At 41.7% G+C, this 26,836-nt stretch overlaps 2 protein-coding genes across 3 annotated transcripts in view; one reads left to right on the forward strand and one right to left on the reverse strand.

Moving 5' to 3' along the window:
- The window catches only part of dmxl1 (Dmx like 1), a 372,767-nt gene that overhangs the window by 125,080 nt on the left and 220,851 nt on the right, over positions 1-26,836 (forward strand). The gene's annotated exons all lie outside the window — the stretch shown is intronic.
- hsd17b4 (hydroxysteroid (17-beta) dehydrogenase 4) lies at positions 132-25,411 on the reverse strand. Of its 2 annotated transcripts, NM_200136.1 has the most exon segments (24): positions 132-546; positions 645-766; positions 2,591-2,726; positions 2,803-2,886; positions 2,967-3,053; positions 3,471-3,577; positions 9,657-9,726; positions 11,595-11,660; positions 11,736-11,839; positions 11,967-12,038; positions 14,731-14,782; positions 15,678-15,908; positions 16,310-16,398; positions 16,707-16,835; positions 17,061-17,085; positions 17,181-17,272; positions 17,392-17,579; positions 22,152-22,236; positions 22,315-22,361; positions 22,905-22,926; positions 24,393-24,452; positions 24,541-24,648; positions 24,737-24,790; positions 25,254-25,380. In NM_200136.1, coding segments are annotated over 24 exon segments (2,178 nt in total). In that variant the 5' UTR covers positions 25,312-25,380; the 3' UTR covers positions 132-456.

The raw sequence follows: 26,836 nt of genomic DNA on the forward strand, positions 1-26,836 counted from the left end.
AGTCGTGTTGACATCATCATTCTTCTAAATATCTGCTTTCGAGTGATTAACAGAAGGAAGTGCATTAGGGTTGTAATTGATTAAATGAATGTAATATGAGTGAGAAGAGTGAGGAAATAATGCAACACCACTGAATTTAATAGTTTTTTTATTAATGCTATTTAGTCTCTCTTTATAAATTGTTCAACATCAGTAAAGTATTGAAGAGATTTTTCACCCCAAAATGTTAATACTATCATTATTTACATTAAAAAACTCTTTAAGCTTCATTGAACACAAAAGAAGATACTTTGCAGAATGCTGAGGGACTTCCATTGCGTTTTCTTTTCCTGCTGTGGAGGTCAGTAAACGCTCAAACTATGAGCATTAGACAGAACAGCGTCATGTTTTAATGAAGTGCGTGATGTTTCAGTGTGCCTCTCTCTTTAATGACCGACTGATGTCTGCGTCTGAAGCTCAGAGTCGGGCCTGGTCCTTCAGCACGGCCTCCAGCTTCTGGCTCAGCATTATATTCCCCTTCACTTTCAGTTTACCAGCGAAGAAGGCCTGAGGAGAGACACAGGGTCAGCGACAGCAGCGGCTGCGTCCCGAATCACACACTTGTGTATATGCGTGCGTGTGTGTGTGTGGGAGAGCTGCTGCACCTTCTGTGGGTTCAGTTTCCCCATCACCACCTCCATGAAGTCCTGATCCGACACGGTGAAGGTGACGTCTGCTTTAGCTGCGGCCCGCTGCACTGAGCCCCGACCCGTCTTCAGGTCCACCGCTGACACACGCACACACACACACACACAACACAACAGCACAATAAAACACTACACATGCACAGCAGATTCTGTATCACACACACACACACATTCAGCAGTGGAGCAGCCCGCATCAACCCAATGTTGATTCAGTTCAACACTGATATGATTCAGCCCTATTTGATTCAGCTCAATGCTGAATTGACTCAGCTCGACTCTGAGCTCATAACTGATATGATTCTCCTCAACAACAATATTCTGTTGGATTTGATTGAGCTCAATATGATTCAGCTCGAAATTAATTTGATTTAGATATATTTGATTGAGCTCAATTGATGTGATTCAGCTTCACATCAAGTGGATTCAGCTCAATGCTGACACGACTCAGTTGAACTAAATCATTCCAATGTTGAACCAAAATACAGCTTGATTCAGTTCAACACTGACGTGATTCAGTTCAACACTGATGTGATTCAGCTCAACACTGATGTGATTCAGCTCAACACTGATGTGATTCAGTTCAACACTGATGTGATTCAGCTCAACACTGATGTGATTCAGTTCAACACTGATGTGATTCTGTTCAACACTGATGTGATTCTGTTCAACACTGATGTGATTCAGCTCGACACATATGTGATTCAGTTCAACACTGACGTGATTCAGTTCAACACTGATGTGATTCAGCTCAACACTGATGTGATTCAGTTCAACACTGATGTGATTCAGCTCAACACTGATGTGATTCAGTTCAACACTGATGTGATTCTGTTCAACACTGATGTGATTCTGTTCAACACTGATGTGATTCAGCTCGACACTGACGTGATTCAGTTCAACACTGATGTGATTCAGCTCAACACTGATGTGATTCAGTTCAACACTGATGTGATTCAGCTCAACACTGATGTGATTCAGTTCAACACTGATGTGATTCAGCTCAACACTGATGTGATTCAGTTCAACACTGATGTGATTCAGCTCAACACTGATGTGATTCAGTTCAACACTGATGTGATTCAGCTCAACACTGATGTGATTCAGTTCAACACTGATTTGATTCAGCTCAACACTGATGTGATTCACTTCAACACTGATGTGATTCAGCTCGACACTGATGTGATTCAGCTCAACACTGATGTGATTCAGTTCAACACTGATGTGATTCAGCTCAACACTGATGTGATTCACTTCAACACTGATGTGATTCAGCTCAACACTGATGTGATTCAGCTCAACACTGATGTGATTCAGCTCAACACTGATGTGATTCAGCTCAACACTGATGTGATTCAGCTCAACACTGATGTGATTCAGCTCAACACTGATGTGAGTCAGTTCAACACTGATGCGATTCAGCTCAACACTGATGTGATTCAGCTCAACACTGATGTGATTCAGCTCAACACTGATGTGATTCAGTTCAACACTGATGTGATTCAGCTCATCACTGATGTGATTCAGCTCAACACTGATGTGATTCAGCTCAACACTGATGTGATTCAGCTCAACACTGATGTGATTCAGCTCAACACTGATGTGATTCAGCTCAACACTGATGTGATTCAGTTCAACACTGATGTGATTCAATATTGATTTAGCTCTACATTGATGTGATTCAGCTAATCACTGATTTGATTCAGTTTGACACTGATGTGATTCAGTTCAACACTGATGTGATTCAGCTTGAGACTGATATGATTCAGCTCAACACTGATATGATTCAGTTCAACTGATGTGATTCAGCTGGACCCTGATGTGATTCAGTTCTACACTGATGTGATTCAGCTGGACCCTGATGTGATTCAGTTCATATGCCCTCAGTGTCTGTCAGTTTGACTCACTCCAGTGTCTGCGGGTCTCTCCGTCAGTGGTGATCTCCCAGCCGAACACTGCGTTCACCTTCTTCACCAGCTCCTCTCCTGAGTCTTTAATCCTGCGCTCGATCTCAGCGAACACCAGATCACTCTGCAGCTCCGTCTGTAGCAAACACACCTTCAGCATCAGTGTGTGTGTGTGTGTGTGTAAGTGTGTGTGTGTGTGTGTGTGTACGTGCCTGTGGCGGGCCGGTGTTCACAGATGCTGCAGGGTGTAGATCTATATAAGCTCCAGACAGCACAACAGCTCCGCTTTCCTTCACCTGAAACAGCAGAACTGCATCACTTCATCTGTGTGGAGCAAACGCTCGTCATCATCATCATCATCATCATCTGAACTCACCGTACACTGGATGTGGACTCTGCTGTTCTCCTTCCACATCTCCGTCTGCAGAGACTGACCGGGATAGACCGGCTTCACGAAACGCACCTGAAACACACACAAGTGGTAAATACGCACACACACATTCACATATATACACACTCATACACGCATGCGGTTATGATTATTCTGCTTGTTTTCACAGGAACACTATATTCCTACTTGTCTAGAGAATGCTTCTTGATTTAAATCTAGTTTGAAATATTTGGAGACAGAAACATGTTCATCCTGACGAGTAATCAGTGCAAAACAGTTTCTTCATCATCTTGAATCACAATAACTTCCTCTTCAGCCGCATCTCCTCTCTGATTGGTCAACCTGTCACTCACGTGAGATCCACCAATCACAGCCATCCAATCATTGCCCTGTGGAGCAGATCAAGCCCCGCCCACATGTGTTGTTGAGAGCAGCAGTGATTCAGACATGAGGACGGGGAGCTCTGCTCTGCTCTGCTCTCCACTGTACCTTCATGGCCTTGAATCTGGAGACGTCGTTTCCTGCGAACTGCTTGAGGACGTGCCGCGCCGCGAAACCAAACGAACACAAACCGTGGAGGATTGGAGACTGAAAGCCTGCGGATCAGTACAACAGCATTAATCACAAGCATCTCTATTACTGGGACAAAACACAGAGGTTTATTCTCGTTCTAGTCCAAAGGGGTCCAAACTCAGTCCTGGAGGGCCGGTGTCCAGCACAGTTCAGCTCCAACACCAATCAGACACACCTGGACTAGACAATCAAGCTCTCACTGGGCTTTCTAGACACATCCTGCAGGGGTGTTCAGGCAAGGTAGAGCTGAATCTGCAGGACACTGGACCTCCTGGACCCAGTTTGGACACCCAGATCTAGTCCAAACATCTAACAATTAAATAATCTAAAGCGTTCTGTGCACAAGTTAAATGATTATCAGAAATGATGGCTGCATGTACTCTGCAGATCTCGATGGTCAATTCTGATTCTCTGACTTTTTGACAGGGTAAAGAGCCTCTATTATGCATCATAAAGGGTCATATTTTGGTTTTGGGGGTCTCCAGAAACAGGCTGATCTTTATACAAGATCAAAAACACTTTCATTAGCTGCGTCTCAAATGGCACACTATGTACTTCTGCCCTTACACACTCAGCAGTACAGTACATGCATTCAGTGTCGTCCCAAATGGAGCACTAATGCTCTTTACTAAGCGGAAATTCAACCCATTTCCCTGATGACGGTCGCCAAATCAGTGAAATAAATGACCAGACTATCAAATAACACCTGCACAATCACATTCACCATCGGGAGGCGCTTTAATCACTCTCGTGAGAATTTTGCTTTCACCATCCAAAATAAATAACGATATGCGCCTGAAAGCGGTGTGTGTGTGAGTGTGTGAAGTGTCCATCAGTACACACTTCTGTTTACCGGCTGAACGAGTGCATCATCCAGCTCATTAAAGTGCACATTATTAGAGTTTTCAGTGTGAACGCGCTACTTGCACTCTTTATACTGCAAAATGGTGTAGAATAGTGCATAAGTGTGTGATTTGGGACGCAGCTAGTGTCTTCCTTACCTCATTATCCCATTTCCCACAGATGGATTGCGGTTGGAAGGGCATCTGCTGAGATAAGTTGGCGGTTCATTCTGCTGTGGCGACCCCGGATTAATAAAGGGACGAAGCCTTCAATGAATGAATATCCCAGTGACTCCCACATGAATCATTCAGCCATTCATTTGTTCCCAAACCCCTCTTTAGTGCGATGCTAATCTGTGCTGACTGGTCTGATGACCCAGCCTGTTGCGATTGGTCAACGGCGTTCAGCTTGAGACAGAGAAACGCCCACCATGGCTTATCAACAGTATTGAAGTAGCACAGAGTGTGTGTGTGAGCATACCTGCCAACACTCCTGTTTTTCCCAGGAGTCTCCCGTATTTCACACCCATCTCCCTCCACCCTCCCGGAAAACTCATGTAATTTCCCGCATACTCTACTCTTCACCACACGTAAAAGCAGCGACACACATTCAGTGTTAACCCACACAGCGGCAAAAGCTATTGTGAACCTTGACCTCTGTAAGTGTGTAGGAACAGCTGACGGTGACCATAGCAACGACAAACGTTAGAGGGTCGCGAGCACATTTAAACCTGTGAACAAAGCAGCACGGGTCACGTTTTCAACATGGCTTTAGACGCGATATGAGAACATAAAGAGATACAGTATGCGCAGCGTGGAGCGGTTACTAGTCACACAAGTAAACACAATTTGCAAGCTAGAGAAAACAAGGAGGCAGCCTTTTGAATCACACTTATTAACACGTGTGGAATGGAGGAAGGAGCTGATCCATCAACCGTGTACTGTAAAGTTCCTGTCCAGCTCTGACAGTCTCACGCTCCGTTTACACTAGTGCGTTTTAGTTTGAAAATGGCGTTTTAGATCAAAAACGATCTGCGTCCACACTAGCGCTTCACCTGGCGTTTCTGAACATATCTCCGTCACCACTGCGCTACCAAAAACGTATATCACGTGAACATTCACACACTCTGGGCATGCGGGTTCTAGTATAAACAGGAAGCATGTTTCTCGCTCTGCATTTGGTTATTGTTAGTCAACAAACGCGGTTGAACAATGAACGTGATGGCCAAGAAAGCAAGAGAGGTATTTTTGTGGACAGACGACGAGGTCGAGTTACTACTAAACGTAACAAATGAATAACTGCACAATGACGCCTAAAACAAACAATAGTGCAAACAGCGCTCCATTTCTGTGTCTGTGTTGTTGTTTACAGTGAAGGCTGGTCTGCTGTCTCCCGGTAGCGTTAAAGCCATGTGTTATAGTCATGTGATAGGGGCTTGACGAATAAGGGGAGGATACGCAATGACACAAAAGCCCCAATCAAGGAGCGAATCTCAGCAGCCCCGCCTCCGTTTCCAGATGTCTCAGTTTTCCCTCATCCACACTGAGACCGAGCAGCAGCATTTTAGAGTGGAAACGGCCTCTTCAGCATTTCCAAAACGCTCCGCTTTCGGCGCTCGAGAACTCCGGCGTAGTGTGGACGGATGGTGTAACAGTAGCAAAACAAACGCGTTTTCAAACTAAAACACGGTCCCGCCCACACTCGTCAGCGCTACCAAGCCGACCAATCACAGAGCTTTGCTACGTGTCGTTTTTCGAGAGGTGTGCGTCAGCAATGCAGACGGCCACGACGAGGGCTATAATCCACTCGTAGGCTGCGCTGTAGCATACACGTGCGCTTGATGCAGAAGTATAAATCAGCCTTAGTTGTGTATATTGCAGAAGCACTCGTCAGATTAATGACGGGAACACAGCACAGGCTGGGGCTATAATGCTGAGGTATTTCTGCAGGAATAATCTTCAGCCACTCTTCACAGCCTTATCTTTAGCCACTTTTCCACTATCGTGCTGAATCGTTCTTTAAGCAGAACCGTTCCATTCCGTGCCAAACCGGGCCAGACGGCACGGATACGGTTTTATTTTCCACTGTCATGCTGCGACAAAGCTCTTTGAAACATTACACAAAACGCATCTATAGTTGCCTTGGTAACGCAATATAAACGGCTCCCTTTGTTTAATAAAAAATATATAATAGCCAAAACTATTTTTTTATGTTCATAAAAGCGAAAGCAAGCATATGACTGAGCACTGTTATGCCGCTCTATTAAATAGGGGTGATAAATATAGGTACGTGTCACAGCACCCTTATTTATTTAGAGGTCATATTTTGCACGGCTCTGGGCGAATTTTATTTGGAGGGGAAAATGACCAAAATGTAACGTGATGATTGAAAATGATTGGAGGGGAAATAAATAATATATTTTAAATCTCTAATTCTAAATTATAGTGGCAGAAATATCATTTTGGCCAGGCCTTGTCAAAAGTGAGCGGACACTTTCACTAATAAAAAATAGAGCACTTAAATTATTTCATTTTTAACAATCAAGTAAATTACACAGCGTTTTTATACCAAAAGTTGATAATGATATGAAATATACTACATTTTGATGGTAAAATATAACCATTTAAGCAATGACTGTTATTTGTTTTAGTATTCAAACATTAAATAACGAATGCAGCAAGGGAAATAATAAACGAATATAAAACAACACATATAGCAGGATATAAAGCATATAAAGACTATTATGTTTAGAAAAATGCTGCTTTTTTATCTATTTATTTTTATCGTTTTATTTTTGTCATTTTAATTATTTTGTCTTTATAATTAACTAACAAGCTGTAGACTAATTCCTGCTTGACGTTTTAGAAAATATTTGCGTGGCTATATTAAAGATCACCGAGAACGAAAAACAACAACAAAGAAACATGTTACATGCCCCTATAAATATCAAACTTATGTATAACTGAATTATATAATGACCAATAGCTGAAATGTTGAAAATTGCTCATTTTATTTTTAAAAAACCTAGTGATATTTTTTAGTAAAAGCAATAGCGACATTAAGAATTCATATTTATTTTATTCATTTATTCAGTTGACTTGTTTATTAGTGCATTTATATACTATAATATAAATCATACAGTACCTTGGACAGCTACAGTGCAGCTCTGTAAAGTTTTTAAGCAAAGTCCAAGAATATTATAAAGAGCTGACTTTATACCGGAGACTTTTGTATGGCCAACATTACAACACGCCGTCCTTCAGGTGGTCTCGCTGGTATTAAATTAACAAGCCGCTTTGAATTTAAAAGTGCAACTATTTCTTCGTGGTTAAAAGAGTCTGCAAGGTCGTGTTCCATGGATATAGTGATGTTGTTGTGGAATTTAGACATTGATGATCTTAAGCGCGTCTTTATTCGCTTTACTCGATGTGCAACAGGAAAAAAAGTCTTTCAGCAGTGCATGTAGTCGCTGGTAAAGTTCTACCGGGTCAGAGCGAGTTTTGTGCTATCAAATACAGCGCTGCGTGCGATAAACACTCAGTCAGGCGAATTAAAGATCTCATTGCATTACCTTGACAATCAAATTAATCAAACTCTGGCCACGAATAAAAACAATAGGCTATTTTATTATTTCTAAGATTTTAGAAAACGGGCTAGTAATTATGTTATACGTGGTTAATTGTATTCACGTCAATGAAATAATAACTTTAATAAATAAAATATCTTCGTAAAAATGTGATGTCTCTACCAGAGACTGCTTTATGGTTTTAAAACCCTTTTCAACTGTATGGTTTAGACCTGGATCATCTTTTTATATAATAAATGTAGTGTAGTTTACTTGTGGATGTCTGATGATGACTAGCGCCCTTCTGCTGATCAGCTGTGGTAGCCTGGCAACTGAGCCGCAACGTCAACACAGAATCTGTCAGCACAGTTCAGCACGGTTGTCTAACCATGCTGAGAATTCCGGGCCGAGAACGGTTTGTAATTTGTGCCGTGCCGTTCCAGGCTCAGTGGAGAAACAACCGTAACCGTACAGAAGTGTTCTTAGAACGGTTTGGCACGAGAGTGGAAAAGCAGCTTTTGGGTCTGGAGAATAACACTAACTCACACTTCAGAGCTCAGCGTCTGCGCAACATGACTCAGCCGGGATCTGCTGCAGTGTTTGTCTTCCTCTCTCTGCAGTCTTTGTGGGCGGGGTTTTAATTTTCCCGGGTCTGCGCGTGCAACAAATGGGCGGGGCTTGAGTTCCATATCAACGTCACACTGACACGGCTAAAGACTCATTCAGCTGTGATTCATTTGAACCACTGAGTCGACTCTTCTATAGATGAATCAATAGTTTTAAACGGCGCACTTTCAGATTTAAGCCTGAGCTGGATATTTGACTTCACTCAGAGCTGCGGTACTGATGAAGATCACTCACAAACACACATAACAGGGGCTCTTTAATATAATCCATGACAGAAACACTCATGTGGCCTTCTTCCCTTAATCCAGTGGACATTTTAACGTGACGTCTATGCTGTGATGTATGCAGTAGTTCAATATAGGTTATACTGTTTACATGGTGGATGTTTCTCTCTCTCTCGTTAACATACATGTGCTACATGACAGTATAAAGCGTATTCAGTCCTCATGTTTGAGATTTAAGGTTTGCGTCTCTGCTGAAGTTCTGAAATGAAAGTGTCAGACTCTACATCATTGGATACGGTTTATAATGACGCGCGACTCACACTGACAGGTGTAAAATCTGATCTACCTGCTTCACTGCAGACACGAGGACACAGATCTGATTCATATCAGATACATTCCCACATATGAACAAGGCCTGAATCTGATCTGAGTCAATCAGAATCCATGTGATTTATTCCTGTTTACACATACATGAGCCATATCATATCTGTGCCACATGACTGGAGGAGGAAATCAGAGTTGAGTCTCTTGAACAGCGCAGTGTAAACGCAGACTAAATGAAGAGAGTTTCTCCTTACAACAAGCAGAATAATCTGACACTGGGGGAGCGGAACAATCTGATGACAAAAGGAAAATCAAGAGTATTCTGCTTCCCTCATGGTCAGATTATTCTGCTGGTTTAAAGGAGAAACTCTCTTCATTTCATTATCTCTGAACACAACACTATATCTGTGGTGTCTAGAAGATGCTTCTTGATATTACACAACCTCTGAGTAAGAACAGAATTCTTTCTATTGTGTGAAAATGGCTGTAAAACACACACACACACACACACACACACACCTCCCATAGCAGCGAAGTTGGGGTCGATGTGCAGCGGGTTCCAGTCTCCACTCAGCCTGTACAGAGCAGCCTACACACACACACACAGAGCTCAGAAATGAGGAATAATGATCATTCTTTATACAGGGTTCATGCAAGTCAATTCCTGTAATTCCTGTAATGTGTGTATTAATATAGCGCATGTATCCTGTATGGCCGTATACCCAATGCGTCTCTCCACACCACCACCAGTGTGCAGCTCCACCTGATGATGCTCCGGCAGCCACAGGACAGCAGCGCCAGTGCTTCACCACACAGCAGCTATAGGTGGAGTGGAGAGACGGTGATGGAGCCAATCAGTGGATGGGGATGACTGGTGGGAGGGGCATGATGGGTTAGGGCTGATGGGGGGGGGAGTTTGGCCAGTGGTTACACCCCTACTCTTTACCAGAAGTGCCATGGGGTTATTAATGAGCACAGAGAGGCAGGAGCTCGGTTTAACATCTCATCTGAAAGACGGCGCTCACTGACAGTATAGAGTCCAATTCACTATACTGGGGCATTAGGACACACACAGAGTGCAGGTTGAGCGCCCCCTGCCAACAGTGACCAGGTTTGGGGTTCTCAGGCTGCAGGGTGATGTTGCTGTGGCTTTTGCTACTGAAATTGCAGGACTCCTTCAGGACTCTCAGGTGAATATTGATGAGTGAATGCTTGATGTATTGTCTATGTGCAGTATATGTGGTAAATAATAAGAGAGCACATCTGTAAACTGCATGATCAACAGCTGGATTATTTCTGTTGTTTCTCACCTGAATGAATCTGTGCAGTGGCGCAAAAAGGGGGTGTGCAGTATATTCGGTGTATAGGGGCGCCACACACAGGGGGCGCCGATGTGCCAAAACTATTTTTTAAATGATCCTTATTAAAAGTTTTAAATAATAAAAACAAGTAATTTTTTTTGTTTAAAACGTTTATTTAGCATTTTATATGTGTATAATACCCCCCCCCCCCCCCCCCCCCCCGCATTTTTCATGCCATATGCATGTTTTTATGAATTTATTATGTCTCATATTGATTCATCAGGCCTTTTGGTAACTTCTTTTGCTCAAAACTATTTTAATTTTAGCTGCAAACAAAGTTTGCCCATAACATTTTGATGAAATAGAACATTTCAGGCAGTTTGTTTGTTTATTTCTACACTAAACAGTGTACAGTCTCTTTTATTTCACTAGTGAGAGGTGTAATAGCAGTTTCAGTCAATTGTTCATGCAGAGACGGACCGTCCTCCTCTCACAGTGTGCATGGCAGAAGTGACTGAAAAGCTCTTTTGCCCTTTAGCACTCCCATATCCTTCATTTTGTTTTGACAAATGTACAAAAAGTCCAAAAGCAAGGCAAGTCCACGTGCTAGAATCATGTAGTGAGGAAAATTAAACTGAGAAGAGATTTGGGGAGGGATGAGATGCAATTCTTTGTGACTTAACCAGTTAAACTCCTTACAGTTCAACACTTTCAACAGCGTTTTATGGAAATGCAAAGGGTTTTCTTTAAAATGATACCAAAGTTTTACATTTATACCTCTGCATGTGGATTTGGGAAGCTTTTAAATTTGTGTAGGCAAAATCCAGGCGGAAATCCCAAAATAGCAGCAGAGTTTAAGAGTTTAACATGCTTAATGTAATCATACCTTTACTACTTCATACTATTTGAGTTGTGTTCAGAACTGCCACATGTTTTTGTTTGAAGCACGTTGATGACGAACAAATATCTTTCATTTATTGATGGGAATATCCTGCCTGTTATCAAATATAATCAGATTGGGGGGGGGGGGGGTTTATAAATATGCTGTTTATAAATACTCCACACATCTGTACACCAGTATCGGACTTTAACTGTGTGTATGTGTTGTTTATCTCCTCTCTCAGATGTGTGTGTGTGTGTGTGTGTGTCTGCTGACCTGATCTCTAGATGTCTCCTCCACCACCACAGCGTCTGCAGGTCTGTCTGGAGGAGCGGCTGGAGCCTGGAACAGGTAAGAACACGGTAAACTACAGTAATGGAGCGGTGCAGACGCAGTTGATGGAGGCGTTCGACTCACCACGGCCTTCTGGGACACTCGCTTCCCTCCGAATCCTCCAGAGCCCACGATGAACACCGAGAACTGGTTATAACACAGCAGCTCCTGCTCACTGTACGTGTGCACTGAAACACACACACACACACACACACAGAGTCAGAATGAGTGTGTTTTTCCTTAAATCATGCACAGTAATGTTGTGTTGTCTTTGACGTGTGTGTGTGTGTGTGTGTGTGTGTGTGTGTGTGTTACCATCCAGCAGGATCAGCATCCCGGAGCCTTTATCCAGCACATCCGCCACTGTGGCTCGAGACGTCAGAGTACCTGAGCAGAGAGAGAGGCTTCAGCAACACACACAAACACAGGGTTCTTGCACTATTTTAAAAGTAAAATTTAATGCTTTTTAAGACCTCAACAAATATAATTTAAGACCCAAAAATTATATAATCTCTTTGGAATAGGCTACTCATTTTAATGTTTTCGTTAGATTTAAATGAATTGTGCCTCGTCACAGTATGGATAACCCGCAGGACCTGTCTTTTGGGTGTCTGGTGGTGAAATGAAACTGTTATAGCTGACTGTGAGGGGGCGTCTGAACTAGAGCTGTGATCAGGCTATGATAGGTAGGCCCGATAGAGCCCGAACCCGACCGGTACATTTTGATTGACAGCTTTATAAAAGCCCGAACCCGTTTATAGCCCGACATTATCCAAATGTGCACATGCACACAGCTCTATTGTCTTTTTTCATGAATGAGTTGTTTATATGCGTTAACAGTACTTATTAATAACACAGACTACAGGCCAAGCTGGAACATAAGAATAAAATAAGCCCATCTCAACATCTCAACAATCTAAATAGGCCTGTGTACATACACTTAACCTTTAAATTGGCCAACACACCAATAAAAATAAGTGTTTCTTAGCAAATGAATTAAAATAAGTGATAAGTGATAAATGATGACGGGTATTTGGCAATAACGAAATTAAGATAAAGGCTCTGTGGGATTTGTTTTGCCACTTCTCTTCACAATAAGGTGATGGTGAAGCTGAATAATAAAGGAATAATGCCAGCATTAGCCTGTATACTCTGACTACACTATGATTTTATTAATATTTAGTTATAATGTGAAATTCTTTCCTCATTAAGATTAGGCTGTGTGTTTTTGTGGTGGAACATTATTGAATCCACAGTGAATGACTTTAGTGCAGTCCTGCGCTCACTGAGCAGCACTGAACACTTTCTCTGCTGTTACTGCTGGCAGGGATGCACTACTGATCCGGATCCAAGCATCGGGCAGGAGTGGGCGTGGCCAGCAGGGGAGAAGGGGAGCGAACAACTGTTGATGTCAGTTAGCTCACAAATTGAGACACAAACCGTGAGGAGACGCATGAGTTTATAGTTTACAAAGTTAATTTGCAAAGAAATGAACAGTGATGTAATGCCCTGCTACATTTGTTATTCGTAATTTCATATACACACAACCACAATTTACATCATTATAAAGATAAGTGTGTTCATGTAAACACTATAAATGAGGATTCTCTCTCAATCCCCGTATCCAGCAGACTCAGTGCAGCAGGTCTCCTGACCCGTCTATTTTAACCGTTAGCCCTGCTGGTAATCTGGAGGATTTAGGTGAACACAGCAGCACAGTGATGTGTCTGAATGTGAACGAACTCCTGATAAAAGACAGCGTCCGCCATTCTCTAATTCTCGTGCTGCCCTCCCGACAAAAATGCCTGCAGCACACACACAGCTTTGCTGTATGATCAGCCCTGACAAGATCGCGGGGGAAAACATGCAACAAACCCCGTGGATCATGGAAACAAACGCATATGAGCCTTCATAAATGGCTAAATACTGTGCGCTTGGGTCCGTGTCTCTCAGCTCGGGCTTGACTCTGGCAGGTCTGATGAATAATTAAGCAGCCGGCTCTTCTCATAGGATAAGAAAACTCCGCTATGAATAATAATGAGAAACCGACGCGTCATCATTGCACTTGCAGTACTACGCTACGTCGCCGATTTTGATCCGCCCCAAAAATCATTTTAAACCCGGAAGCTGAAATCAGCAGACAAAAGCTCAAAATTATCCAGTTTCCCCCACAATTACAGCTGACAGGTGCTAACAGTGTCTTAACTGATGCTCAACACACACACATCTGTTTATATATATTAAAAAACAGTTCTCCAGGGTGTCCTGAACCTTTAAACAGGCGGCTGGCCTGACCGCTGACATAACTCGCTCTTCTTGACATCTCCGTCATCATTTGATTCACCTTTCCAGGGATGGATTTCAATGTTGTAACAAACAATTTGATTACTTCCTCGCGCTAATCGAAATGCATCACATGACTGCTCATTTACTGCGCAAGCCCGGCACGACCCCGTCTAAAATGATAGAAATAAAGTCCGAACCCAAAAGTCCGAAAGATCTTCAGCTCTAGTCTGAACTAGCAACATTATTAGGTCGAGCTGCAAACAACTAGCTGCTGCCACGTCCCGCTGCTGCTTTCCTCCTTTCATGTGATACTCGATGACTTTGAGCCCCATGGTCTCAACGAAAAGGTCTTTTTGCTGAATTTACACATTGCCTCTTTGCCACGTCGTTAAATTCACATTCTCCCATCTTTGCATTTTGAACTCACATCAACAACCGCGTAATGACAGCACGCAGATGCAGACCGGCGTCTGTGCTCTGTACCCGACCTACCGTAATAAGCTAATACATCACAGAGACTGTCATTTCTCTCCTGCTTCACATGCTGAACTAATCAACTATTAGATGTCTTACGGTGGACCACTGTGCTTCCCTATCGTCATTAAGCAGACCGGCTGAAAATTGAATACCTACAGCCACTGTACGGTCAAATTTAAGACAATTTAAGACCTTAATTTCCCGGATTTTAATTTAAGACTTTTAAAGACTTTTTAGGGACCCGCGAGAACCCTGTAAACACACACACACACACACACACACACACACTCTGCATGTCATTGGTTGAGTTCCTGACCTGATGTGGGCAGAGGCTTGTACAGCTCCAGGTACTGCTCTCCATGCAGCAGCTGAAACACACACACACACACACACACACAAACACACATGATGACGGTCTCACACACTCACAAACACATACATGATGAGGGTCTCACACACACATACACACACACACATATAAATGGTCCAACGCATACAGTCTCTCACACTCTCTCTCTATCTTTCTCACACACACACTCACACACACACACACACACACACACACGCACGCACGCACGCACGCACACACACACACACACACACACACACACACACACACACACACACACACGCATATATATAGATATACTAAGGGTCACACACACATACAGAGTCTCTCTCTTTCTCACACACACACACACACAGATATATGTGTACAAAGGGTCACACTCTCTCACATACAGACATACATGGATGGATACATGCATACACACACGTTCAACACACATACACAGAGGGTCACATACACATCCATACAGTGTCACACACATGCATGAAGAGGAATGCACACACACACACACAGTTACATGCATACAGAAGGACACACACATACAGAGGGTCTCACACACACACACACACACACACACACACACACACAGAAACATGCATAAAAAGGGACGCACACACACAAACACACACACACACATATACATACAGTGGGTCACACACACACACAAACATGCATAAAAAGGGACACACACACAAACAGACACACATGCATACAGAAGGACGCACACACACACACACACATACATGCATACAGAGGATCACACACATACATGGATGGATGGATACACACACATACGCACACACGCATACAGACAAACAAACACACATAGGGTGATACACACTCACAGAGACATACGGAGGTCAAGCTCTGTCACACACACACACACACACACACAGACTCTGGTGTTTGCTCACCCTGGTGAAGTCGATGTCGAGTCCCGGGATGCTCCCCAGCCCCAGCAGCGCCCCCTGCGCCGGGATCACCCCGAACGTGGGCAGGCAGGAGAAGTGTGTGTGTCCCTCATAGAGGAACTGCAGCTGCTGAGGGTCTCTGCTGGACACGCCCACTCCCAGAGCGTACAGGATACAGTTCATGTGTGTGTGTGTGAACGTCATGTCCGGCAGCACATGCCCGATGGCCTGCGCCTGACACACACACACACACACACAGAGAGAGAGAGTCAAACGCAGAGACAGACATACACACACACACACATCAAAGGATGAGCACATTTACTGAAGATCAGCAGAGATTATCAGAGACTGCATTTCATCACACAGAGAGCTGTGTGTGTGTGTGTGTGTGTGTGTGTGTGTGTGTGTGTGTGTGTGTGTGTGTGTGTGTGTGTGTGTGTGTTGTAGCACAAAGTAATGTGATGTTGTTGTGTTTTTCAGAATATCAGAGCTTCAGTGACGCTCCTCTAGTGGACCAGTCTGGATTTCAGCAGTGTGTGTTGTGTGTAAAGCGTGTTCTGCAGTGTGTGTGTGTGTGTGTGTGTGTGTGTGTGTGTGTGTGTGTGTGTGTGTGTGTGTGTGTGTTTTCTCACAGGGTTTGTTGCGACTGCTGTTGGGTTTGCTCCGATCTTTCTCTCGTCCTCCACTCTGGACAAAACCTCCACCAGCGTCTGCAGCGACTCTACAACACACACAAACACACACACACACACAAACACAAACACACACACACACAGTGTTTTAATATGAAACACACACTAAACCTGATGACCTTGTGTGTATGTAGTGCAAGTACTGTGCACACACGCAGGTGTGTATTGTGTGTGTGTGTGTGTGTGTTATATGTATGTAATGTGTGTGATTGTGTGTAATATGCATAAACATGCATAAACGTGTGTAATGTGTGTGTATTGTGTAGTTTGAGTGTGTGAAATATATATTTACTGTGTGGTGTGTGTGTTTGTGTATGTATGTATAGTGTGTTTGTACCCTGTATGCTAGCAGGTTTAGTAGCATTAGTGAAGTCACAGATGTCTCTCCAGGCGTCTCTCACAGCCTCCGGCGTCACACACTCGCTCTTCTGACGGACGATACGACCCAGACTCCTCTCCCAGCGCACTAACAACACAATTACATAACACACACACACACACACACACACACACGACTTCATCTATATATATATATATTTGACTGTAATGTGAATATTAAGTCAGTGTTTATTCATGCACTCATTATATAAGCTCTCTGTGTGTGTGTGTGTGTGTGTGTGTGTGTGTGTGTGTGTGTGTGTGTGTGCTCTTCTCCCACAGAGATCATCATATTCACACAAACTGAACTCACATTTGCCGATCCAGCCAGCGCCGACCTGAAACACAAGCAGAGGATCATGGGAAACAGCTGCGATATCAATGATTAAATAAATGTGTGTGTGTGTGTGTGTGTGTGTGTGTGTGTGTGTACCTCAAACAGGCCGCTGTTCTCCTGGCAGGACTCATGACAGAGCCAGAGCACCAGCGGCGCCACGTACTCCGCCTTCAGAGACTGGACCAGATCTGATGGAGAACACAAACACACACACACTATTTTACATACAGCTCACATATACACACACACACACACACTTTCACTTTCTCTCTCTCTCTCTCACACACACACACACACACACACACACCTGGAGGCATGACGGTCTCGGTGAGTCTGGACCCTGCAGTGGGGGCGATGGTGTTGCAGTGAATGTTGTACTTCTGTCCTTCGATGGCGAGTGTGTTTGCCAGACCCAGCAGACCCAGCTTCGCCGCGCTGTAGTTGGCCTGCCCGAAGTTCCCATAAATCCCTGCGGCGGACGAGGTCATGATGATCCTGAAACACACGGCACACTTAACACTGCTGCAGGTACCATAAACACAGCAGAACAGATCCTGTTACAGACACTTAACAATCACCAAAAACAACGCCGACCACACTTATACTGCTGTTCATGTGTTCATCTGTTCTGGTGTTCATGTTCAGGTGTTCATGTGTTTGATTGTTTAGGTCATCATCTGTTTGGGTGTTCATTGATTCAGGTGTTCATCTGTTCGGTTGTTCATCTGTTATGGTGTTTATCTGTTCAGATGTTCATCTATTCAGGTGTTCATCTGTTTACGTGTTCATCTATTCTGTTGTTCGTGTGTTCATCTGTTTGGTTGTTCATCTGTTTGGTTGTTTAGGTGTTCATCTGTTCACGTGTTTGTGTGTTCATCTGTTATGTGTTCTCTTGTTTGGGTCTTCAGGTGTACATCCGAACAGATGAACACCTAAACAGGTGTTCATCTGTTCGTGTGTTAATCTGTTTGGTTGTTCAGGTGTTCATGTGCTTGTGTGTTCATCTATTCGGTTGTTCATCGGTTTAGGTGTTCATCTGTTCGAGTGTACATCTGGTTGGGTGTTCATCTGTTCATGTGTTTAAATGGACAAGTTCAGGTGTTTATATGTAAGGGTGTTCATGTGTTTGGATGTTCAGGTGTTCATATGTATGGGTGTTCATGTGTTTGGATGTTCAGGTGTTCATATGTACGGGTGTTCATGTGTTCACCTGTTTGATTTTCGGTTGTTCATGGTCTTGGGTGTTTATCTGTTCCTACGTTTATCTGTTCGGCTGTTCAGGTGTTCATCTGTTCGGTTGTTCATCTGTTTGGGTGTTCATCTGTTCAGGTGTTTGGGTGTTTATCTGTTCAGTTGTTCATATGGTTGGGTGTTCATCTGTTCTGATGTTCAGATGTATGGGTGTTCATGTGTTCTGATGTTCAGGTGTTCATATGTATGGGTGTTCATGTGTTCGGATGTTCAGGTGTTCATATGTATGGGTGTTTATGTGTTCTGGTGTTCAGGTGTTTTTATGTATGGGTGTTCATGTGTTCTGGTGTTCAGGTGTTTTTATGTATGGGTGTTCATGTGTTCGGATGTTCAGGTGTTCATATGTATGGGTGTTCATGTGTTCATTTGTTTGCTTCTTCGGTCGTTCATGTGATTGGGTGTTTATCTGTTTGGTTGTTGAGGTGTTCTTGTGCTTGTGTATTCATCTGTTCGGTTGTTCATCGGTTTAGGTGTTCATCTGTTTAGGTGTTCATCTGTTCACGTGTTTGGGTGTTTATCTGTTTGAATGTTCATCTGTTCAGTTTTTCATCTGGTTGGGTGTTCATCTGTTCACGTGTTTGGGTGTTTATCTGTTTGAATGTTCATCTGTTCAGTTTTTCATCTGGTTGGGTGTTCATCTGTTCATGTGTGCAAATGGACAAGTTCAGGTGTTCATATGTATGGGTGTTCATGTGTTCGGATGTTCAGGTGTTTGTATGTATGGGTGTTCATGTGTTCGGATGTTCAGGTGTTTGTATGTATGGGTGTTCATGTGTTCGGATGTTCAGGTGTTTGTATGTATGGGTGTTCATGTGCTTGTGAGTTCATCTATTCGGTTGGTTATTGGATCAGATGTTCATCTGTTCACGTATTTATGTGTTCATCTGGTTGGGTGTTCATCTGTTCATGTGTTTATGTGTTCAAATGGACAAGTTCAGGTGTTTATATGTATGGCTGTTATGTGTTTGGATGTTCAGGTGTTCATATGTATGGGTGTTCAGGTGTTCATATGTTTGGATGTTCAGGTGTTCATATGTATGGGTGTCCAGGTGTTCAGATGTCCAGGTGTTCATATGTTTGCTTCTTCGGTTGTTCATGTGCTTGGGTGTTTAGCGGTTCCTATGTTCATCTATTCAGGTGTTCATATGTTTGTGTGTTTATCTGTTTGTGTGTTTATCTGTTCAATTGTTCAAACAATATGTTTGGGTGTTCATCTGTTCACGTGTTTGTGTATTCGGGTGTTCAGGTGTACATGTGTTGGGTGCTCATCTGTTTGGGTGTTCATGTGGGCATGTGTTTGGGTGTTCAGGTTTTGATGCGTGTTCAGGTGTTCATCTGTACAGGGGGGTATTCCAGAAAGCTGGGTTAACTTACCATCTGCTAAAACCTAAACTCTCGGTTGATTTACCCAAAACCTGCTTACCGCGAGTATGTTGGTTCCAAAACAGGTGACAAGAGTTAGTTAAATTGACCTCCTGAAGATAACCGCGGGTTAATGCGCGTGCACGGCACACACCTGAAGGCATTTTCAATAGATCGCCGAATTCACGAGTCACCATAGAAAGTCACGGTGAGAAAAAAAGGGCAACGCACTTTACAGAGGTGAAGCTGGAGGTTTTAAACACAGAGATTACACATCTGCTTCAACGAAGGAAAGAAATATAGAATAAGAAATAGATAAGAAAAGAAAAAAATAATTAGAAAGTTTGTTAGTTCATTAAATTACACATGCCACCCTCCATTTTATTGTAATGATAAATTAAAATACTCTTTAACATCCTTTTTGAGTATGTTGTGTAACCATTCATGCATTTATTTTTCTTGCCATTAAATTCTTAAGGCGACAATATGTGTATTGACTAATAAGGCTTATAGAAATTGTAATCTTTCTGGAGCTAGAACTCTGTCCAAAGTCATTAAACACAGAAACATTATCATAAAAGGTAATATTTAATTACTGGAGCTCTTTATTTAACACTCTAGAATATTCTTTCTGACATGCAGCTAATAGAAAGAGGCTAGTCTAACTGCTGTGTCCTATAATAAAGGCTTTTCAGTGGTTGAGTTTTTGACTTAAACCACACACTCTGTCACTGTTGTAAGTGATTGTTGTCAGATAGCTTTAGGTTCTTTTTATTTTGCATGCAAACGAAGTTCCTTCTGCCTCAACTAACAAGCAGTGTAAGAATTTCCTGCACTTTTCCATATTTGAATATTACTCTTGGATCAAAAAATCTTTTATCTACATATTTAAATTCTAAAGTAGCTGTATAAGGTCCATCTTCAAAGATAAAGTCACATGAGCATCAACTTAAGGTGAGAAATGTATATGAAAAATATGTTACACGTTGAAAGGTGTGTATAAAGCAGTGTACAAAATCATTCATTTTATTTCAGGAAATGAAGAAATGAACAGACCAAAATATTTGATTAAACATGTTTTTTTGACTAATTATATATTTTTAGCACTCTTCCATCTGTTTTGTCTGCTTGGGTCACTGAGATTTCCTCTGGGTCAGGCTGCAGGTACGTGTCATCGTATAAGGCAGAAAAGGGGATCTTTTGTCCTCCAGCAAGTAACAATGTAGTGCCCAGTAATGATTCTATTTTATAATACAAATATAATAAAAATAAACATTGTGTAAAGCAACATTTGCTTTATAGTTTTTTTTTTTTACTATATTTGTGTTATACACTTGAATCATTACTTCCTGAAAATCAGCCATTTAGCCTCAACATAGTGATGAGGTGGGGTCATCACATATGAGCTGGTAGGTGGAAGCAGCAATAAGTTCACACCAAGATTAAGGATAGAAAATTAAGTTGTACCTGCACACTTATACTTTGGACAAATTTTATATTATCAGTGTCCTTTAGTGACTGATGGAGCTTTAAAATCGGCTGCAATTAATGCACACAATAGCATTTAGAAACCCTGAAAAAAATATTATATTAAAAAATGTAGGTGTGTGTGCGTGAATGTATATATAAGAACGACGTCCTACATCTTAAATTAAAGATATATTTTCCTACAAAAGACAAAGCTGCCACTTATAATATTATACAGAAAAATGTGAGGGTGCAGAAGAAGAGAAAAAACACAAGATCTATAAGTGAGATTCGAACTCGCTCCGCTGTGCGCTCCGTTGTTCTTTATAGACGCATTATCCACTACGCTATTCCCGTGCTCTAAATTATCTGTGTAATGATGCGCAGTAATGTATGACCAAGGAACTGTACAAAAGTGTAAAAAAACAGTTCAGTGCCAGGCATACTGTACAGGTGGTCATGCTGCCACATTGTACAGTTGCCTAAAATGCCCTGACGCAAATACAAAGAGCTGCACTGAATGTTTTTTATGGTAAGCGCAGACCCGCGGTTTGTCACATTTGATTTCAAAAAGGTTTGTTAAATACATTAACATTATAAATTTGGTTATGAAAAAAACTATGCACTTATAACCCTCTCACAACGAAAAAACTTGTATCTGTGTGTCCACATCCATAAATATTCTCATCAAAACAGCACGCAATGCTCAGTAAACTCTCTGAAACAGACAAACTCTGGAACATAGCAACTTACTCTCTGAACATAACCTGCTCCGGAGCAGGTTATCTTCACAGAGTAAGTTGCTATGGCTACTTAACATACCCAGAAGTTACCTCCGATTTTGGAACCAAAGTTGAGGTTATCCACCTACTTACTCTCAAACTTACCCGTGTATGTCACATAACCTGCTTTCTGGAATAGCCCCCAGGTGTTCATGTGTGTTCTGTTGTGTTTGTGTGTTCAGGTGAGTGCTGTAGGTCTCCACACCTGCCGAACTTCTGCTGCTTCATGTGGTTCCAGGCGGCTCTGGTGACGAGGAACGATCCTCTGAGATGAACACGCTGAATCAGGTCTAAAACACAGCAGACTCACGGTCACACAGCAGCTCACACACATTTGCGCTCTCAGCTGATCTCAGGTCAGTACATACCCCAGTCCACATCACTGGTGCGCGCGAATGAGCGATCACGCAGAATCCTTCAGTACAGCACACCATCACCCGCACAAAACACACACACAGCTGAAGTCAGAATTATTCACACTCCTATAACATTTAAAAGCTTTTAATAATATTCCCCAAGTGCTGTTTAATGGAGAGAAGTTTTTCCAACACATTTATAAACAATAGTTTTAACATCTAATTTCGAATAACTGATTTCTTTTCCCTTTACCATATTAGACTAGACATTCTTCAAGACTCGAGTATTCAGCTTTAAGTGAGATTTAAAGGCTTAATTGGGGTAATTAGGCAAGTAATTGGACAACAGTGGTTTGTTCTGTAGACTATGGCCAAAACATTGTGAAGGGGGCTAATAATATTGAAATTACAAACATAAAAGCTGTTTTTATTCCAGTCAAACCAGAAGAAATAGGGCGTTCCCTGTAAAAAAGAAAATTGTAGGAAATACCCTGTAAATGTCCTTGCTCTGTTAAACATCACGTGAGAAATATACAAATAAATAATAATAAATAATACAGAGGAAAGGGAATAATTCTGCCCTCAACTGTAAATCCACTTACCCAGCGTTATTCACCACCACGTCTGAAAAACAACACAGATCATACATTTAGCATTGTGTTTGCACCCTAACTATACAACACATCTGCTGCTTCTGGAACTATGAACTCCACTCGCCCTCTATAAGGAAACTGATTATTATCAATAACTGATAGATCGATTGCTTCTGCTGTTTTCTAAAACGTCTGTTCACAATATTTCAGCTTGTTTTAAACATGTATGACTCTGGACCACAAAGATTTAGATTAACACGTCACCGAAAAGCTTAATAATAAGCGTTTCATTGATTTGGCTGTTAGAATAGGACAATATTTGGCTGAGACATAACAATATTAAAATATAGAGAAACTGAGGATTAAAGCAAATCTAAATTCTGAGAAAATCATCTTTAAAGTGGTCACATTCCTAGCAATGCATATTACTTATTATAAAATTTGGTTTTGATATATATATATATATATGGAAGGAAATTTACAAAATGTCTTTAAGGAAGATTTTCTATTAAAATTCTTTCTGATGATTTTTGTCAGCTAATAATTGTTTAGCTATTTGCACAAACATACCAGAGTGACATATGATTGGTTTTGTGGTTCAGGGTCATTGTTTAATTAGCTGAATTAATGGTGAAAAACTACATTACCCATGATGCCATGCATATAATTCACCAATCACAGTAACAGTGAGCAAAGTGTCATATTTAGCTCCGCCCACATCATTGATAAGCTGCAAATGATGCAATCAGGTTTCTCTAATCTTTCAATATACTGATATAAGTGCATATTTGGACAACATCTTTAAATATTATATTTATATTTATTAACATCTTTAAATATAAAATATAATATTTTTTTCATGAATTCAACATATTTAAATATATTATAGATCAAATTAACAGCTTTAAATGAAGCTTTATGTTTGTGTCGTTGGCAATGCTTCATGGCATTGTAGTTTGTTTTCCTCTTGCCCTGGTTTAACCAAAGCTTTAACTGGGACTTTTTAAAAGGTAAAGAATGAATGAGAGAGTCAGCTTGTGACAATTATTGCTAGAAGGGATACAGCTGCAGCCAGAAGTAAAAAAAAAATGATTTATATAATTTACTTTATATAGTTTATTAATATATTATTTACCCAACCCTCACAGTACAGTAAAAACTGTAATTATATTGAGTATTATTCATGTTATTTATTAAAATAGTCATTAAATTGTATTTTAATAATGTCTACCTCTACCTTTAATCCTCACAGTAATGTAAAAACTGTAATTATACTCAGTATTATTAATGTTATTTATTAAAATACACAATACATTGTATTTTATTAACATCTACCTCTACCCTAACCCTCACAGTAATGTAAGAATTTTAATTATTGTTGTACAATGTCACAGAAATATGGCTCTATTGGCGTGAGTATCTGCTGCATCTCTTCTAGACTTCCCAGATTCTGACTCCAGATATTACGTTATGATTATGCACGTTTATAAACTGCACCTATTCTTCCGAACGCATCCAGCGCCGTCTGGATAAGCTTCTCTCCATCCTCCACTGAATCTGAGAGATGAAGACACAGAACTCCGATCATCAGCATCATGTGAGTCATATGAACCACAGATATGATTCTCCTCGAGGAATCGATTACCATAGTTGGCCACAGCCTTCCCTCCTGCAGCTCTGATCTCCTCCACCACTTTATCAGCAGCCGCTGAGCTCTTGCCTCCACCTTTAATATCTCCACCCAGATCATTGACTGCCAACAGACAACACAACACACAGATTTAGAGAATGAATCGTGAGCGGCGACTCATTTGAAGTGAATCAAATAGCGACTCGGTCACCGATGACAGCGGCTCCTCTCTGCCCGAACGCCAGCGCGTATTCCCTGCCCAAACCTGCACACAAACACACACACTTATAACACGATCAGCATCAGAGTGTGTTAAACACACACCATGTCTTATATAAGCAGAAGCACGAGAATGATTCATATCAGCCTTATCTCTGAACTTTGATCCCCACAGAAAAGCTGCTTCAGTGGCTAAAACTGCTCTGTAAATGACTCAAACAGGCCTTTAATGTTGAATACGCCAACCACAAATGATGCATTTATAAATATTAAGCAGTGTATTAATCATGCATCTGCATTAACTCTTAAAACTGAGATGATAATGCAGAAGTTTGAGGTGTATTATTATTATTGTTCTCCATAATAAACCCTGCTCAGAGCGATGCATTAATATCCACTGCATGAACACTGTCAGTGTGTGCACTAATAAACACACATAACTCTATTCATAAACAATAACACGCCGTAATGTTTGCGGAGAAGCATGAGTTCGGTGATGAAGAACTGACCTCCGCCTGCTCCGGTCACCAGCACCACCTTGCCGTCGAATCTCAAAGGCACAGACATGATGAGATGACAGTGAAATTAATGATTATGAGTGAAATGTGTTCGCAGGACCGCTCGGTGTCAAACTGTGCTGCGAAAGAAACACTCAGCCGTGACTTTTGGCCCACTTCCGCGAATGGCGCGCTGACGTCACCGAGCAGCAGCCAATCAGAGGCGCGCGTCTTCACCCCACCGAACAACAGCAGCATCGAAGTCTCCTTTACATGTGTTCCAGCAGTGTGTGTTACTCATGCACACATCTAATATATCTCTTAAAGCTAAAACAGATATAACATATCATGCTTAGATCGTGCTGCTGTTTTACATTGTCAGTGTGTAATATGTTTAGTGAAATCTGCTGTTGAAACAAAATATTTTTTACGATTAAATTCAACAATAATCTATTTAGTCATATTTTACAGCGCATTGATTAAATAAATACATTAAAAATGCTAACTGTGTGTAAAAATTAAAATCAAGTTTATTATGAATAATCAAATACGACAATAAAATCACAGGTCAAATTGAACTTTTTATATTTTATTATTAAAGTAAATTATGTGTATGAATTTTACTTTATTTTTGCATTAAAATGATATATTACAGCAACAATATTGGTATTTTTGTTATCATTTCATTATATTATAAACAATTACAACTAGAACAATTAAAGTGATTTAAATAAAACATTGTTAGACATAATAATAATAATAATTCCTTACATTTATATAGCGCTTTTCTAGGCACTCAAAGCACTTTACACAAAGGGGAGAATCTCCTCATCCAGCACCAGTGTGCAGCGTCCATCTGGATGACGTGATGGCAGCCATTTCGCTCCAGACCGCACACCACACACCTGCTGATTGGTGAAGAGGAGACAGAGTGATGAAGCCAATTATGATATGGGGAGGGTTAGGAGGCCATGATGGACAGAGGCCAGGATGCCGGGGGGGAAACCCCCTACTCTTTATCCAAGGATTATTAATGAGCACAGAGAGTCAGGACCTCGGTTTAACGTCTCATCCGAAAGACACCGAGCTCACTATAGAGTCCCCGTCACTATACAGGGGCGTTAGGACCCACACAGGCTGAGCGCCCCCTGCTGACCTCACTAACACCACTTCCGGCAGCATCCTAGCTTTCATTATATTTGGTCTCCCATCCAGGTACTGACCGGGCACGGCCCTGCTTAGCTTCAGTGGGCAACCAGAGAGCTAGCAGCCAGCGCTGTTATTACATATTAATATATCTAGTGTCGTTATGGGCTGCGTTTCCCAAACAACAACGTAACTTGCGGCTGAACTATCATAGCACGATGCATCGTTTGTGAAAAGAGTGATGTAGTGACGAGTGTTTCCCAAAACCCCTAGTTTCTCTGTGGCAGATCCATCGCTTGAACCACATTATAATGTATAACGCCAATAATGATGCTCTAAACGGGTGGAGGACCAGCTTCTGTACAGAAGAACCTCATCATTTATTTGTGCAGATGATATTGATTTACACACACACACATTTAAAATACAATTAATATTAGTTTTGGTAA

Source organism: Danio rerio, chromosome 8 (assembly GCF_049306965.1).
Source record: "Danio rerio strain Tuebingen ecotype United States chromosome 8, GRCz12tu, whole genome shotgun sequence".
Classification (NCBI taxonomy): Eukaryota; Metazoa; Chordata; class Actinopteri; order Cypriniformes; family Danionidae; genus Danio; species Danio rerio.

Bases quoted from the DNA above. Each gene is read 5' to 3' on its own strand.
- hsd17b4 (XM_073909214.1), bottom strand. From the start codon at position 25,311: ATGTCTGTGCCTTTGAGATTCGACGGCAAGGTGGTGCTGGTGACCGGA. The intron at 22,927-24,392 runs GTGCAGTTTATA...GTTGTTTTTCAG, and splicing joins GGATGCGTTCGGAAGAATAG to ACGTGGTGGTGAATAACGCT. The intron at 22,237-22,314 runs GTATGTACTGAC...GCTGTGTTTTAG, and splicing joins CACCAGTGATGTGGACTGGG to ACCTGATTCAGCGTGTTCAT.